This window comes from Chanodichthys erythropterus, chromosome 4 (genome assembly GCF_024489055.1).
Source record: "Chanodichthys erythropterus isolate Z2021 chromosome 4, ASM2448905v1, whole genome shotgun sequence".
In the NCBI taxonomy this organism is placed as follows: Eukaryota; Metazoa; Chordata; class Actinopteri; order Cypriniformes; family Xenocyprididae; genus Chanodichthys; species Chanodichthys erythropterus.
Genome location: NC_090224.1, coordinates 557,548 through 574,594, shown reverse-complemented (window position 1 = coordinate 574,594; position 17,047 = coordinate 557,548). Strand labels below are relative to the sequence as shown.

At 44.5% G+C, this 17,047-nt stretch overlaps 1 protein-coding gene across 1 annotated transcript in view; it reads right to left on the bottom strand.

Moving 5' to 3' along the window:
* The window catches only part of mei4 (meiosis-specific, MEI4 homolog (S. cerevisiae)), a 41,309-nt gene that overhangs the window by 18,897 nt on the left and 5,365 nt on the right, over positions 1-17,047 (bottom strand). Inside the window, exon 3 of the mRNA XM_067383527.1 lies at positions 3,779-4,281. Within this exon, the coding sequence (XP_067239628.1) occupies positions 3,779-4,281 (503 nt within the window). The remainder of the gene's footprint in view (positions 1-3,778; positions 4,282-17,047) is intronic.

Below are 17,047 nucleotides of genomic sequence, written 5' to 3'. Positions count from 1 at the left end.
GCTCCTCATACCTTTACGAAGTGCATGAACGCGGCTCTTTCCCCTCTGAGACAGATGGGAATACGCGTTTTGAACTACCTCGACAACTGGCTCATCCTAGCCAGCTCGCGCACAGAACTAGAGCACCACAGATCCGTGCTTCTCAGCCACCTACAGTGCCTGGGTCCAGGGTCAACCCAGCCAAGAGCTCACTGCTTCCCACTCAACGTATCTCGTTCCTGGGTGCAGTCTTCGACTCTGTCCGTATGACGGCAGTAGTCTCGCCAGAACGCACTCTGGCCATTCAGCAGCTCGCGGCCTCTTTTAAGAACAAAGCCTACCTCCCTCTGAAGCTGTTCCAGAGGTTGTTAGGGCTCATGGCTTCCGCCTCCCCAGTTCTCCAGCTTGGCCTGCTTCGCATGCGGCCTCTGCAGTATTGGTTGAAAGTTCGGGTCCCTCCTTACGCTCGGCGTCACGGTCGCCTGCGTCTCAAGGTCAATCAGGCCTGTCTGGCAGCCCTGAAACCCTGGATGAAACCCACTTGGTTCACTCTTGGAGTACCCCTACAAGCAGTGTCACGAAGAACGGTACTTTCGACAGACGCGTCCAACTCAGGTTGGGGCGCTCTGTGCGAGGGCAGTCCGGTCTTCGGCTCGTGGACACACGAGGAAAGCCACCTACACATCAACTGCCTCGAAATGCTGGCAGTGACACGTGCCTTCCAGGCTTATCTGACGGATCGCCACGTCTTAGTCCAGTCGGACAGTATGACAGTGGTCTCCTATATAAATCGCCAGGGGGGTCTTTCGTCCAGCCGCTCAAGCGCTCTGGCGAAGCGCCTCTTGGATTGGGATTCCCCAAGGGTTCGGTCGCTCAGAGCGACTCATATACCCGGGAAGAACAATCTGGTAGCAGATATGCTGTCTCGGAACAACGTCCCCTCGGACGGGTGGATGCTCCACCCCCAGACGGTTCTCACTATATGGGAGTTCTTTGGGAGAGCAGAGGTGGACCTCTTCGCCTCAGAAGACAACTCTCATTGCCCAACGTATTATTCGAAGGAGGACGGCATTCCACAAAAGCCCCATTGCCAATCCCCCTGAGATGGGACCTCCTCTCTCAGGCGAACAGAACAATCTGGCACCCACAGCCGGAGCTTTGGGCTCTACATCTGTGGATCCTCGACGGGAGCCGTCTGACCTCCCGAGGAAAGTGCTAGATACCATTTCCCAGGCGAGAGCCCCGTCCATAAGACGCCTCTACACCCAGAAGTGGTCAGTCTTTGTTAGCTGGTGTTCCACAAGCAAAATAGACCCAGCGGAATGCAATGTTTCTTCCATTCTAATCCTCCTCCAGGAGCATTTGGAGTCGGGGCGAGCCCCCTCCACGCTTAAGGTCTACGTAGCAGCCATTGCAGCATTTCACTCGCCCATCGCTGGACAATCAGTAGGGGCGGAACGATCTGGTCATTAAGTTCCTGAGGGGCTCTAGGCGATTGCATCCTCCTCGTCCCCTCACTGTTCCCCCCTGGGACCTCTCCGTGGTCCTCAGAGCTCTTAAAGGTCCTCCTTTTGAGCCACTGCGTCTAGCGGGCCTCAGATCCCCAACTTGTCTATGAGTGAACCAATGACACTGCAGTTAAACTGCGTTATTGAAAAAGGCTTCAGTAGCGGGAGAAAAGGGAGACTCTCCGGCTGAGGTGAAATTAGTCTGTAGAAACTAGAATTTTATTTTTTATGAATTTCTGAAAATATGAGCAAAACATCACATACATTAGTTTTGGGGGGCTTTTATTTTGAAATGCAACATCAGAATGTCCTGAAACGGTGCAGTTGACACTGGGAGAAGGTGTCCTCTCCAGCTGAGGTGAAATTAGTCTGTGGAAACAAGGATTTTATTTTTTATGAATTTCTAAAAATATGAGCAAAACAGCAGAAACATGAGTTTTGGGGGGCTTTTATTTTGTAATGCAACATCAGAATGTCCTGAAACAATGCAGCTGATACTGTGAGAAGGTGTCCTCTCCAGCTGAGGTGAAATTAGTCTGTGGAAACTAGGATTTTATTTTTTCATGAATTTCTGAAAATATGAGCAAAACACCACATACATGAGTTTTGGGGGGCTCTTATTTTGGAATGCAACATCAGAATGTCCTGAAACGGTGCAATTGACACTGGGAGAAGGTGTCCTCTCCAGCTGAGGTGAAATTACTCTGTGGAAACTAGGATTTTATTTTTTATGAATTTTTGAAAATATGAACAAAACAGCAGAAACATAAGATTTGGAAGGCTCTTATTTTGGAATGCAACATCAGAATGTCCTGAAACGGTGCAGTTGACACTGGGAGAAGGTGTCCTCTCCAGCTGAGGTGAAATTAGTCTGTGGAAACTAGGATTTTATTTTTTATGAATTTCTGAAAATATGAGCAAAACACCACATACATGCGTTTTGGGGGGCTCTTATTTTGGACTGCAACATCAGAATGTCCTGAAACGGTGCAGTTGACACTGTGAGAAGGTGCCCTCTCCAGCTGAGGTGAAACAAAACAGCGTAGCCTATGAATGTTGGGTGGCTTTAATTTTGGAATTCAGCAGCACACAATGTCCGGCTTTGAGGTTTACTATCATTTTCAGGTGAAATTGAGCTGTGAAATATTTTTTTTAGCTATATTTATTCATTCATACAGATTGACTGACTGAATAAATAAATGAATGTGAAATCACGTTCAGATCGGTACATAAACAGTATTACCGTAATAGCAAGTGTATGCGCGGACCGCGAAATATAGGGGCGGCTAGTTTGACCGCTTATTTCTGAGTGGCGGCTGGCTTGACCGCAGTGCCCGACTGCACGCTCGCAGATCCGATGCTGCGCGAGGGATTGCGACGTGACAGAATGCTTGATATCGTTAGAGATTGTAATTACAAGGCGCTCAGTGTTGTTTGTAAAAAGAGCTGAGTAACATTTGCCTAAGGCGTTTGTGTGATTGTTTGGCGATGCTGTTGAAGAGAGTCATACAGTCATACAGAATTAAATAGCAACAAGTGATTGTATATACAGTTTGTGTGTTCATTGAGCAATACACTATCTGATTATTATTGTAAAGCTAATGTCAGTAAGTTAGTTTTTATTTGTTATTTATTGTGTGCAACATCTAGGTATAATAATAGTATTATCTGCTATACCATAACATTAAATCTGATTGGTTTGCATTGGTGACGTCATATGTAAATTATATGCGGCCTGTGAGACTTGCACTTGGACCATTGTGCAGCCCACTGGGAAAAAGGTTGAGAACCACTGTTCTAAGCACTGCTCTTCTTTTATGCACTGCAGGCTAGCCTATTGCTGCAATGTTTCTTTTACGTGGCTGAAAATAACCGTGCTTTCTGTTACTGAGCCTGTGTCTGTCACTCATCCTCTTAAAAGTGGAAGCTTGTGTGTAGCTTTGTTGCATTATATTGAAACTTTGTTGATGTTGTTATTGTCATGCGTGTTTTGGTTATTTGCGCATGATTAAACATGAGTCTTTATATGGCGATAAAACAAAGCTTTGTTGCGTTTTTTTTTTTTTTTGAAGTGGGGATTGGGGGTGCACCAACCCGGTTGGGACATAAAAGGGGGTGCGCAGGAAAAAAATTTTGGGAACCGCTGCTGTAGATTACAGTAAATAACTGTACAATCAATAGTAAATCACTGGCAACAGTGTTACCAGTATTATATTGTAAAAAAGCCCGGCAAGGTCTAACAGTGCAGTCTGCGACTGACTTTATTCACACTACACAAACATCTCTCTTACCGCATTGAATTGCTGGTTGGCTAGTAGTAGACTGATCATCTCCTTCAATAGATCTTCCACTTTGCTAAAATGCTGCACTGAACACCCATGACGTGTTCCTCCTAGACTCAGGGTCTGTGCCACCATCTGTGTTGCATGATGCAGCTGCTCTGGGTGATGTACAGGCTGTCCAACATGTGCCTGCCTGAAAACCTCCACCACGGAATCTAGCAACTGTACTACTGAGTCCCAGACCACGTCACCATCGCGACACAGAGACAGCTCACAAACTCTGTGCAAGCCACTCAGACACTGTAGAAACTGCATGTGTTTTAACATCCTGTGGTCCTGGTGCCACTGCCTGTCCTGGAGGGGAATGTTCTGACTGTTTGGAGGGGTTGGAGGCAAACATGTTCCCTTAGCAGTGTATATTTGTGTTTCCGAGCTGTTTTCAGTGTCACAGCCAGAGTCACCCTTTAACTGCTGCGGGTCGTCCTGAGAGAGTGCTTTGGCAATCTCTTGACCTGTGAAAGCAAAACACAGCATATCAGTATCATTAAATGATAATGAGACCTGTGCCTAGAGCATACATCTCGACTCATGTTATGAAATAAAGATGAAACATTTGTCGTTTGTTGTTTACTCTTAGGGTGTTTTTACACTTGAATCACTTATTTCTGTTTGGTTACTTTAGGCATAAGTATATGAAAATGGTAATTGCACTCAAATCACACACCAAAACAATAAGTCTGAGATCACCTGAACAAGGTGTTTTCAACCAACTGATTGGTTATGTAGTATTGAGCAATCAATCAATGCAATCAAGACCCAACGGACCAGCGATGTAAGTTGTATCATAATTCATAATGGAAAATGTGTTATGTAAAAAGCAGCAGCGTCTGATTTTGTGGGTGAACACTTTAGTTATCACAGTTAAATATCTTGTTCAGTCATGAAACTCTAGAGGCCTAGAACTGCTACGGGGTTTATGTATGTCTATTTACGCAGCAGCAGCATATCTTACAAGCTCACAGCAGCATGTCTGTATCTATTAGCAGAAGCAAATCCATACTTGCTCTGCAGCAGTAATTAATCAACAGAAGCAGCAGCTTGCAGATGTAGTCCAGCAAGACTGCAGAAAAAAAAAAAAAAAACAGGGAGTCATCGAAACTTAAGAATGATTCCGATTTTATTACATTCAGTGTAAACGGTGATTGATGTTTCTGGTAACAAGGTCGCACTGTTGAGGCTTGTGCTGCCTGTCCCTTTGTGAGAGACTTTTATGTTTTAAAGGGTTAGTTCACCCAAAAATGAAATTAATTTTGATTAAATCCGATGACTCAGTGAGGCCACTTTAGACAGCAATGCCATTGTAACTCTCAGGATCCATAAAGGTACTAAAAACATATCACTGATTCGATTCATAAAGCTCCGAAGCAGTATTGAAATCGGCCCATCACTATATTGTTGAAAAGTCGTTATTTTGGTTTTTTTGGAGCACAAAAAGTATTCTTGTCGCTTTTTAATATTAAGATAGAACCACTGAACTCACATGAACTGTTTTAAATGTGTTTTTAGTACCTTTATGGATCTTGAGAGTTACAATGGCATTGCTGTCAATAGAGGCCTCACTGAGCCATCGGATTTAATCAAAATATCTTAATTTGTGTTCCAAAGATGAACGTAAGGGTGTAGAATGACATGAGAATGAGTAATAAGTTACATTATTTTCATTTTTGGGTGAACTAACCCTTTAAATGCAAAAGTTGGTCACACAAAAAATGTATTTGATTTAGTTAATATAAGTTAAAAAAATAAAAATAAAATCTACGTACGATATTATTTTTTAAAGCATCCTCACTTTACAGCATTTTTACCAAGTGCTTAAAACTTTTTACTGTACTGTATCTATGCAGGTTTACAAGGGTGCAAACAGGGCTCTTTACTTGCTTGTAATTCAGTCACAATTTGAAGATTTTGTTTTTCATGAAACTTTCAGACTTCCTACTTTTTTCTTTATATTAGGGAGTGGAAATGTTGTAAAAATGTTGCTATATCTTGCAGCGATATTAGCGATATAATACTGTGGCAAATTCAAATGCTTTCTCACTGGATGACCCACTGCTGTGTAGTAACAGTGTCTTGTGCTCAAGATCAGCCCACGAGTAAACCTGTTCTGAACTTGCTCTGCGTTGTCTATTATTGCTCCGAGCTGATAAATGGTTTTGTTCAACTTTCATTTTGTTTGCCGTTTGATATTTCTCATATGCAACAGAAATGCAGCTCATATCAGTTGAGCAATGTGGTGATCACATCAGCAGGAAAAAAAAGTTGTGACCTTTTTTTTTTTTTTGTGACAAAATGTGACTATTTGGTCACAGACTGGAGCCCTGTGCAATCTGGTCAGTGAGAGAACAGTTTTACTCACATGTGACTTGAAAAACACATTTTGGTAAGCAAACCGAGCCAAGAAGAAAATGCAGCATTGTAACAATTTAAATTCCCGTATCGGATCAAAGCAAACAATCTACAGATCTAAAAACACCCAAACTTCATAGTGAAAAAATGTGCTTATATCAGACTTTGATTCCGTTTTACTGATTATATACTTGTAAAAAACTAATTCAAGGCAAAAGTGTGTTTTTTTTGGTCATTTAATGAATCTGTGTTTCTCTGTCATGTCCCTGGGCTGATCTGTCTGCTGTTCCCCTGTCTGTCGCGTGTTGTTGTTGTCGTCTGTAGCACATGTGTGCGCTGTCATTGTGGCGTCTTCCCCGCCCCCTTGTTATTCCATTCACCATCTCGTTATTGTTTCACTCTTCACCTGTTCGGCATTAATCAAGTCCTCTATTTAATTCCCTCTCGTGTGCTGTCTTGTGCCAGATCGTTGTTTGTGCGTTGTGCCAGCAAGCTTCCAGCTTTGTCTCGTGTTCTGTCATGTCGTGTGGATTCCTGCCTCTTTGTTTTTGTCGTATCGGAGTTTTTCAGTTTTTGTTTTTCATCTTTTAGATGCTGTTTTGTTTTTCTCCTCTTCTATTGAATTCCCAGACTGGTCTCTCCTGCATTCAGCCCTGGTTGCGCTCTCAGTCTTCCTGCACGGATCGCTGTGTCGTTGCCCGGTCTCACGCGCTGCCTGAGCGCCACCCGCATTCCGCCTCAACTGCGCCCTCTGCTGCATGACACTGTTCCATTCAGGCTCTTCAGCGACTGTGTAATTCTCTGTAAAACGCAGCTCTAAATTTGTTTCTGAGATTGCTCCTGTCTGGATTATAGACTGCTTTTGTGTTGATTATTTGAAAGATCTGCTTTTATTTTGACTCTTGGAGAAAAGACTTTAAATAAATCTTTTGAGAGCCTGCAGACTGAGTCCGTGTTCTGATCTGACCTGACAGAACGATCTGGCCAATTATGGACTCAGCAGGCACAGATCCCCTCCGGTCAGCAGTCACTCAGCAGGGCATCCTCTTGGGCCAGCATGCCTCCCAGCTTTCAGCCACATCTCAGGAGGTTGAGTTTTTAACATCTCAGCTGGCAGATTTAACGGTCCAACTCCAGGAGCTTCGCAGGGAGACTTCAGCTAACAGAGCAGATGCCACTACCAGCTTTTCTTCTCCCCGTCATGAGCAAGAACCTCATGCTAACAACCCGCCGCCATATGATGGTAACCCAAACTCTTGTCGTGCATTTCTGGCTCAATGTTCTCTGGTTTTTGCTCTACAGCCTCGTCGGTATGCAGAAGAAAAGACAAAGATTGCATATGTATTAACCTTGCTCATTGGAAAAGCCCGTGACTGGGGAACGGTCTGGGAGGCTCATGCCCCTTTTTGCGCTACCTTTGAGGCGTTTCGTAAGGAGATGATCAAGCTGTTCGACCGGTCTGCTCGAGGTGAGGAAGCAGCGGCTCAGCTGGCACGCCTACGTCAAGGAAAGCACTCAGTGACTGAGTTTGCTATTGAATTCAAGACATTAGCGGCTTCCTGTGACTGGAACGCGGCATCATGTAGAGCTATGTTTCGTGCTGGACTTAATGAGGAGATCCAAGATGAGATTGCCACCCATGAGATCCCAAGTGGTTTCGACGACCTTGTTGATTTAGCTCTCCGTGTGGAGAGCCGCCTTCGTTTTCGGCATCAGCGCTTGACTGCTCGCCCCCCCTGGAGTTTCGGAGAGCTCACTAATGACATTACTCTGGCTCAGCCTTTGCCATCTCCAGCTGATCCTGAACCAATGCAGCTGGGACGCCTGCGCCTCACTCCCCAGCAAAAACAGGAACGACTGACTCGGGGCCTATGCTTTTACTGCGGAAAGGCGGGGCACTTTGCCATTAAGTGCCCTTTAAAAGCCAGGGCCCATCAGTAACCAGGGGGATCCTGGTGGGCACTTCCTCCCTGGTTTCCTCCCCCTCTTCTCGCACCCTCCTTCCTGTTACTGTCCAGTTCAGAGGATCTAATTACTCCTGCTCTGCTCTAGTGGATTCTGGGGCCGGTGGTAGCTTCTTGGACAATGGTATGGCGGAGCAGCGGGGCATTCCAGCCATTCTCCTTCCTAGTCCCATCTCTGTTCGGACCCTGGACGATTCCCTTATCACCACCATCACTCACGTCACCCCCCCTGTAAGTCTTGTTGTCTCTGGCAATCACCGTGAGGTCACTGAGCTGTATCTCCTCCACTCCCCGAGTGCCCCAGTGGTTCTGGGGCATCCGTGGTTGGTGCAGCACAGTCCTCACGTGGATTGGGCTGGTAATTCTGTTTTATCATGGAATCAGTCTTGTCTTGCGTCTTGTATGGGTATGGCCTCCTCTCCTGGCTCTGTGCTTCCTGTTTTGCAGGTGGAGGCGGCAGATCTGTCTGGGGTCCCGGTGAGATACCATGATCTTCGGCAGGTCTTCAGCAAGTCCCGAGCCTTGTCCTTGCCTCCTCACCGGCCATATGATTGTGCCATCAATCTCCTTCCAGGCACTTCTCCACCCAAGGGTCGCCTCTATTCCCTGTCTGGTCCAGAAAGAGAGGCTATGGACAAATACATTAGAGAATCTCTCGATGCCGGTCTCATCCGCCCCTCTTCGTCTCCGGCTGGTGCAGGGTTCTTCTTCGTCAAGAAGAAGGATGGCTCCCTGCGTCCTTGTATTGATTATAGGGGGTTGAATGACATTACGGTTAAGAATAGGTACCCCCTGCCTTTAATGTCATCTGCCTTTGAACTTTTGCAGGGAGCCAAGGTTTTCAGTAAGTTGGACCTCCGCAATGCTTATCATCTGGTCCGGATAAGAGAGGGGGATGAGTGGAAGACAGCATTTATCACTCCCTCGGGACACTTCGAGTACCGGGTCCTCCCGTTTGGCCTGACCAATGCCCCAGCTGTCTTCCAGGCCCTGGTCAACGATGTGCTGAGGGACATGATTAACAAATTTGTCTTTGTGTACCTTGACGACATTCTAATTTTTTCTCCTTCTGTTCAGGTACACACTCAGCATGTTCGTCAGGTGCTACAACGGCTGTTGGAGAACCAGCTGTATGTTAAGGCGGAGAAGTGTGTCTTCCACATGGAGTCAGTTTCGTTCCTGGGCTACATCATTTCGGCGGATGGGATTAGAGCTGATCCCGCTAAGGTAAGGGCCGTAGCCGAGTGGCCAACTCCAGACTCACGCAAGGCTCTGCAGCGTTTTCTGGGATTCGCCAACTTCTATCGGCGCTTCATCCGGAACTTTAGTCAGGTGGCTGCACCCTTGACTGCTCTTACCTCTACCAAGGTACCGTTTAAATGGAATTTGAAAGCCCAGGGGGCCTTTGATGTTCTCAAGTCCCGGTTCATCTCTGCTCCTGTTCTCTCTTTTCCAGACCCTGAACGGCAGTTTATTGTAGAGGTAGATGCCTCTGAGGTTGGAGTAGGCGCGGTCCTTTCTCAGCGGTCCCCTGTGCCTACTTCTCTCACCGCCTGAGCCCAGCAGAACGGAATTATGACATAGGGAATCGGGAGCTGTTGGCGGTCAGGCTTGCTCTGGGCGAGTGGCGTCACTGGTTGGAGGGGTCAACGCAGCCCTTCTTGGTCTGGACGGATCATAAGAACTTGGAATATATCCGTTCAGCCAAGAGGTTGAACTCACGCCAGGCCCGATGGGCACTCTTCTTCGGCCGGTTCAACTTCACTCTCTCGTATCGTCCCGGGTCCAAGAACGTCAAGCCCGATGCGCTCTCTTGTCTCCTTGGGGTCCCTGGAGGGGGTGCGCCGGCCGATACCATTGTTCCCAGGGAGATGGTGGTAGGGTCCCTTTCCTGGGGTATCGAGAAGCGAGTGGAGTCGGCTGTACGAGAGAGAGAAGTGCCAAGGGAGTGTCCGGAGGGCAGGCTATTCGTGCCGGCTGGGTTGCGCCCTGAGGTCCTCTGGTGGGGCCATTCGTCCAAGTTGGCCTGTCATCCGGGAGTCCGGAGATCGCTGTCCGCCATCCGCCAGCGATTCTGGTGGCCATCCATGGCCCAGGATGTCAGGCAGTTTGTGTTGGCCTGCTCGGTTTGCGCCCAGAACAAGAGTTCTAACCAGCCACCCATTGGTCTGCTTCACCCTCTGCCCATCCCTTCCCGCCCCTGGTCACATATAGCCCTTGACTTCGTCACTGGTCTTCCATCATCAAGGGGCAACACAGTAGTTTTGACGGTAGTCGATCGCTTTTCCAAGGCGGCCCATTTCATCCCCCTCCCTAAATTGCCTTCAGCCAGGGAGACCGCTCAAGTGGTGGTTGATCACGTCTTCCGGATTCATGGTCTTCCGTTAGATGTGGTCTCCGATAGGGGGCCACAATTTGTCTCCCGGTTCTGGAGGGAGTTTTGTCGGCAGATCGGGGCCTCTACGAGTCTGTCGTCAGGTTTTCATCCTCAGACCAATGGGCAGGCCGAGCGGGCCAACCAGGATCTGGAACAAGCGCTCCGCTGCCTGACGTCCCAGAATCCGAGCTCTTGGAGCCAACAGCTATCCTGGATTGAGTACGCCCACAACTCCTTGCCGGTGGCAGCTACAGGTATGTCCCCATTCCAGTGTTCCATTGGGTTTCAACCTCCTTTGTTCCCATCACAGGAGCCCGATGCTGCTGTTCCGTCTGCCTTAGCCTTCGTCCGCCGGTGTCGTCGCACCTGGAGGAAGGCTCGGGAGGCCTTGGCCCGGGCTTCCAGACGAACCAAAGCAGCGGCTGACCGTCACCGCACTCCTGCCCCTCGCTACATATGTGGTCAGAAGGTATGGCTGTCTACCAAGGACCTTCCTCTCCGGGTGGTTTCTCGTAAGCTAGCCCCCAGGTTCATTGGGCCATACCAGATCACTAAAGTGTTGAGTCCTGTGGCGGTTAAGCTCAAGTTACCTCCTTCACTTGGTCGGGTACACCCAGTATTTCATGTTACTTGGGTCAAGCCTGTGTTTCATTCTAGACTTAACCCATCTGTTTCTGTCCCCACCTCCCCTCCTCCCCGTCTAGTGGATGGCTCTCCAGTCTACACAGTCAGAAAGTTACTGGATGTTAGACGTCGGGGCTTTCAGTTTCTTGTGGACTGGGAGGGATATGGTCCGGCGGAGAGGAGTTGGATTCCGGCTCGGGATATTCTGGACCAGTCTCTGATCAAGGACTTCTACCGGAAGCGTGGTAGGCCTCTCCCTGGGGCGCCAGGGGGCGCTCCTAGGAGGGGGGGTACTGTCATGTCCCTGGGCTGATCTGTCTGCTGTTCCCCTGTCTGTCGCGTGTTGTTGTTGTCGTCTGTAGCACATGTGTGCGCTGTCATTGTGGCGTCTTCCCCGCCCCCTTGTTATTCCATTCACCATCTCGTTATTGTTTCACTCTTCACCTGTTCGGCATTAATCAAGTCCTCTATTTAATCCCCTCTCGTGTGCTGTCTTGTGCCAGATCGTTGTTTGTGCGTTGTGCCAGCAAGCTTCCAGCTTTGTCTCGTGTTCTGTCGTGTAGTGTGGATTCCTGCCTCTTTGTTTTTGTCGTATCGGAGTTTTTCAGTTTTTGTTTTTCATCTTTTAGATGCTGTTTTGTTTTTCTCCTCTTCTATTGAATTCCCAGACTGGTCTCTCCTGCATTCAGCCCTGGTTGCGCTCTCCGTCTTCCTGCACGGATCGCTGTGTCGTTGCCCGGTCTCACACGCTGCCTGAGCGCCACCCGCATTCCGCCTCAACTGCGCTCTCTGCTGCATGACACTGTTCCATTCAGGCTCTTCAGCGACTGTGTAACTCTCTGTAAAACGCAGCTCTAAATTTGTTTCTGAGATTGCTCCTGTCTGGATTATAGACTGCTTTTGTGTTGATTATTTGAAAGATCTGCTTTTATTTTGACTCTTGGAGAAAAGACTTTAAATAAATCTTTTGAGAGCCTGCAGACTGAGTCCGTGTTCTGATCTGACCTGACATTTCTCTGTGTCTGGCACTAGAAGGTTCTACATGTAAGGGCTTTTCACATGTGAAATAGTTAAACCTGGGTCATTCTAAACCCTGGGTAAAACAGAATTCTAGGTTATCTTGCTTCACGTTTCACACTGCTGCTCATAATTTACCCAGGGGTAACAATCCATTCTGGGAATTCATAAACTAATGTTTCACACTGTACATTCCTAAACCCTGGGTTAATGTTCTTATTTACATTTACAGTAGATTTGCTTACGTTGTGTCACATTACTTTTTACGTGTGTTTGCAGCATTGAGCATTATGACCAATCACACAAGTTTTAGTTGAGCTTATGAATGCAATTTCCAATCAGTATTCTCCTGTCCACTAATAAGCTCAATTCATATGGATTAGTTTTAAGATCTCTTTATGAACTTTTTGAAGCGTGAAAGTGGTAGTTGTGTAGCTGTCCATGGAGGGACAGGAAGCTCTCAGATTTCATCAAAATGATCTTCATTTGTGTTCTGAAGATGAACGAAAGTCAGTTATCAGTTTAACCATTATTGTGCAGCAAAGAAAGATTCTTGTCATCATTTTTTATTAAGCCATTTTCATCTTTGAAATGGCTAAATGCTGCAAACAAACAGACTATGCAGTTTTCAACTGCTTTATGAAAAGTTATGAACATTATACATTACATTATGAAAAGTGGTAAAACCTTAAGAAGCTTCTGTCAAAAGTGAAGTGACATGTGAAGGCCAAGTATGATAACCCATACTCTGAATTTGTCCTCTGCATTTAACCTATTCAAGGTGCACACACATTAGGAGTAGTGAGTAGTGAACACACACACAAAATCAAACCTGCCTAACTTTACCGAATTAAATATCGAACCACAAAGAGATAATGGCTGTGAAGCTTTGGCAGTGCTGATGAACAATCTATTCTATCTATGATTTGATCATCGCTCTGAATCCAATCCAGATTAACTCGATTTTACTCAAACTTACCGACATTCAAATGTTGATAAAAAAGAATGATGTAGCAACTCATAATGTAATAACTGCACATTTTGTAAAAAACTGCACACAATGTAGTAAGTATTGCATTATTGTAATAAAATGTCCATAATTAATAATTTTCTCACTTTCTAATAACCTCACCAAAAACAATGTCATATTGTCATAATTGTAACAGCTTTTAAAACACACAAAAATATTGATATTCCCTTAGAGTAGCTACATTAAAAAAAAAAAAAAGTCCATTCTTAGTTTTTTTTATTGCTTTGGTGCAATTTTCACAAGCAATTTGTAAATTTTCAAAACTAATATCACAGCAGATCATCAAAAGTGCACTTTTTTTTCAAACATTTCAGCATGTTTTCAATTGTGTTAGTACAATACACAAAATCCCAAAGTATCCTTTTCACCATGCAAAATAAGTGTTTCATTTTTATAAATGTTTCATTCATAGTAACTGATAATGTTATTACTATCAAACTTTTCATTTTCATCTCTTTTCATTCAGTTTAATACATTTGTCTATTATTTAATCCAACTGATCTTAATGGTTAATCAATGAATCATTTGGTACTAGATTTATATAGACAAAGATTCTATAGTGATAGTTTCTAGATAACTTATTTGCAATTTCCGATATGGATAACCAAATGTAATGAATTATAAGCAATTTATCATAGATGATGACCACAATTTACAAAGTGTGTGTGGTCCTGTGTGGTGTGTGTGGTCCTGGTAAACACTGCATTGTGAACCAAATGTCCCAAAAAGGATGGTAATTCTAGACCTTGTTTGGACATTTTTTTGGTCCCCATGAGGAAAACGGCTTATAAATCATACAGAATGATATTTTTTGAAAATCTAAAAAAAAAAAAAAGTGTGTGTGTGAGAGAGAAAGAGAGATACAGATACAGAGGGATTTGAAATTTGTGAACAGAGCAGGACAGAGTAAGGGAAAAGAAACAGTCATTGACTGTATAACTTCAGATTGATCAGAGATGAATCAGAAGAAGGCAGATGGATGGCATTGTTTTACATTATAGTATGCCATGTGATACTGTAAACATATTACTATGGTAGAGACTGTCACATTACTGTAACTCACCCTTCATCTGTAAAGATCAACTACAGTATAGATTCAGTCATATGGTACAGTGAGATCATTTACTGTATTGGCAACAAACTCTGTTCTAGCACAGAACATCACAACTGTGTCATACTTTACACCTTTTGATAACACACTGAATAGATACTATTACAAACATTATGGATTTTATGTCAATTATGTAATTTAGGTAATGTAAGTATATTTTCTAATGTGGCATGTGTAACTGTCAGCCACAAGTGTGATTTGAAACATGTATCTTGCATTTTTTGCTACTACATGAACTGATTGTTAAAAGTACTAAACTGAAAGAAGAACATACTGTTGTGTTTTGGTGATTAAACCAAATGTTCGCATTAAATATTACAATGATCTTCTGTTTTGACTAGCTGTGTTAGAAGTGTGATCGTTTTGGAGTTTTGTACTAAGAGTTTTGTAAATGTACACCTTGTGAAAATAGTTCCAAAGCAAACATAAACTACCTGCAAAATGCAACAGATTTAAATATTCATGCAATTATTATTTTTATTATTATATTTGTATTAAACAAAGCATAAAAAATAAAGCAACAAAAAATGTCCAAGACATTAGAAATACCATTGAAAACAGTGAGAACAGTCATCAATTTTGGAGTGAAAATGTTCTTGACATTGTCACTGTTATGTCATACTTTCTCCACTTGTTGATGACTTTTGTCACTGTGTTCCATGGTATATCTATATATCTATATATACTGCCCACTGTGCTCTGTACAGCACAGTGGTCAACTTTTGTTGTGTTTATTTGTGCTTTATAAATAAATTAAATAAAAAGAAAATCTAATGCATTGGAAAGGTTTTGTAGCCCCTCACCTTAGTGATACCTTTCAAAAATAAGATCCTGTTGATCTTCGCAAGCTCTTTATGACCCATGGCTAGAATGCAACTAAGATGATGTCAGAAAACTCTTACAAGACCAGCAGAGATTTATTTGGAGTTAATCAGAGGCACTTCAGGTGAATACAGGTGTGTACTATTACACATGAGCTTGATGATTAGTTCATTCTGCAGTTAATTTTTTCAGTGGCATTGCATAGGTTGTAATTTCACATTAAAGGGGCAAATGTTTCCAAACATTTTTTTACATGACAAAACCAAACTGGTCAGGGGAGTGCACTTTTAAAAACCACCATACATGATTATAAGTTGTACTGTATTTTTCAACATGCCCTCTGATGTACATCCAGGCTTTGTTTTGACATTAATTGTATTAAAGGGTTAATTCACCCAAAAATTATATTTCTGTCATTAATTACTCACCCTCATGTCGTTTCACACCCGTAAGACCTTTGTTCTAGCCTGGGTGCCAGCCCGAACCCCGCCCACAACATTTTTTGGACGGGAAGTTCGGTCTGGACTCGATCCATTGTGGAGTAATGCTGCGTTCACGTCACCTCGTATTTACCGGAATCTTGAAATGACATCACGTGACGTTATATTCGGAGCTGTTCACGTCCTTTTGGTCCTTGAACTGGGAATTATGCGTTTCCATGGCAGCACTATCGACGCCTAAATGAATCTACAGCGGTCAGGTGGTACAGCGCGGCCACGTGGTACATCTGGGAGCTTTCAGAAATCTCCCAGCTTACAAGCTGTAATTACGAGCTCTACGAGGACGTGAACGCTTTTTACAAGCTAGAATCTCGTAACTACAGGAATTACGAGGCCGCGTGAACGCACCTTAATTATGCTAGGCTCCCAGAAGGCCGAGCCAATCAAATTGCCAGGGCGGGCTTTAATCGATGATGGACAGGCCATCTGCGGTTACGTAGCCACCCACGTCATCAAAGAGAGCTTGGGGAGTTTGATTGACAAGCGATCTAACCAATCAGAACGCCGCATCCGCCATTTTGTCCAACAAAGCAGTCAGGAGTTAGAAGATTTACATCGGTGGAGTTAAACTTGAAAAATTGTGCATATTGACGTCTTTCCGCGTTTGAAACAACATTCATTCTCATGTTCATTCATGTTTATTTGATGCTATAAATGGACTAGTAGGAAGAGATGATCGGTTCACGAGCCTCTTGAGCTGAGGCGCTACAGCAATCTGTCACGATCATGGTCACAACACATTAAAGAGCCACAAAACGGTTTTTATTGTTTGAATTTTTTTAATAACTAACGTTACACAGTTTGAATGCTGGGACTTTGTTTAATATCATAAGTAACCTGCTCTGTCTCGTCTGTCGATGTGTTGTCAGTTTCTTCTTTGCTCCGCGATGTATTTTCCACTCTGTGTGGCGTGACAGCGCCACGGCTTGTCGGACAAAGCAACAGTAACTAAGGGGGACGAGTCTTTGCAAAAGGTCAATTAGTTTACAACAATGATGGCTGTTGAAGAACTGAGATGTGTAGATTCCGCCATCGCGTCCGTTATAGAAGATATCGACAGCGCATTAATTTTAAAAGAGGAACAGAGGACCGCGATCAAGGCATTTGTCGATGGGAAAAATGTCTTTGCCGTCCTTCCTACGGGATTCCGCAAAAGTTTGATTTATCAGCACCGATGGTCGCTAAGAAGAGTTCTGTTGACAACTATGCGTCGCTCAACATACGTCACTTACTCTGTAGCTCCGATTGGTTGTAGGTCTATCCAATTGAGGTCTTTCCTGGATCGGTTGAAATACGCCCCCATAATCAAAGCCCAATGGAGCAGTATCAGACTCATATTCTTTCGGACTAGTATGACCACGTCAGGCTACCTTTGTTCATATTCGGAACACAAATTAAGATATTTTGATGAAATCCAAGAGGTTTTT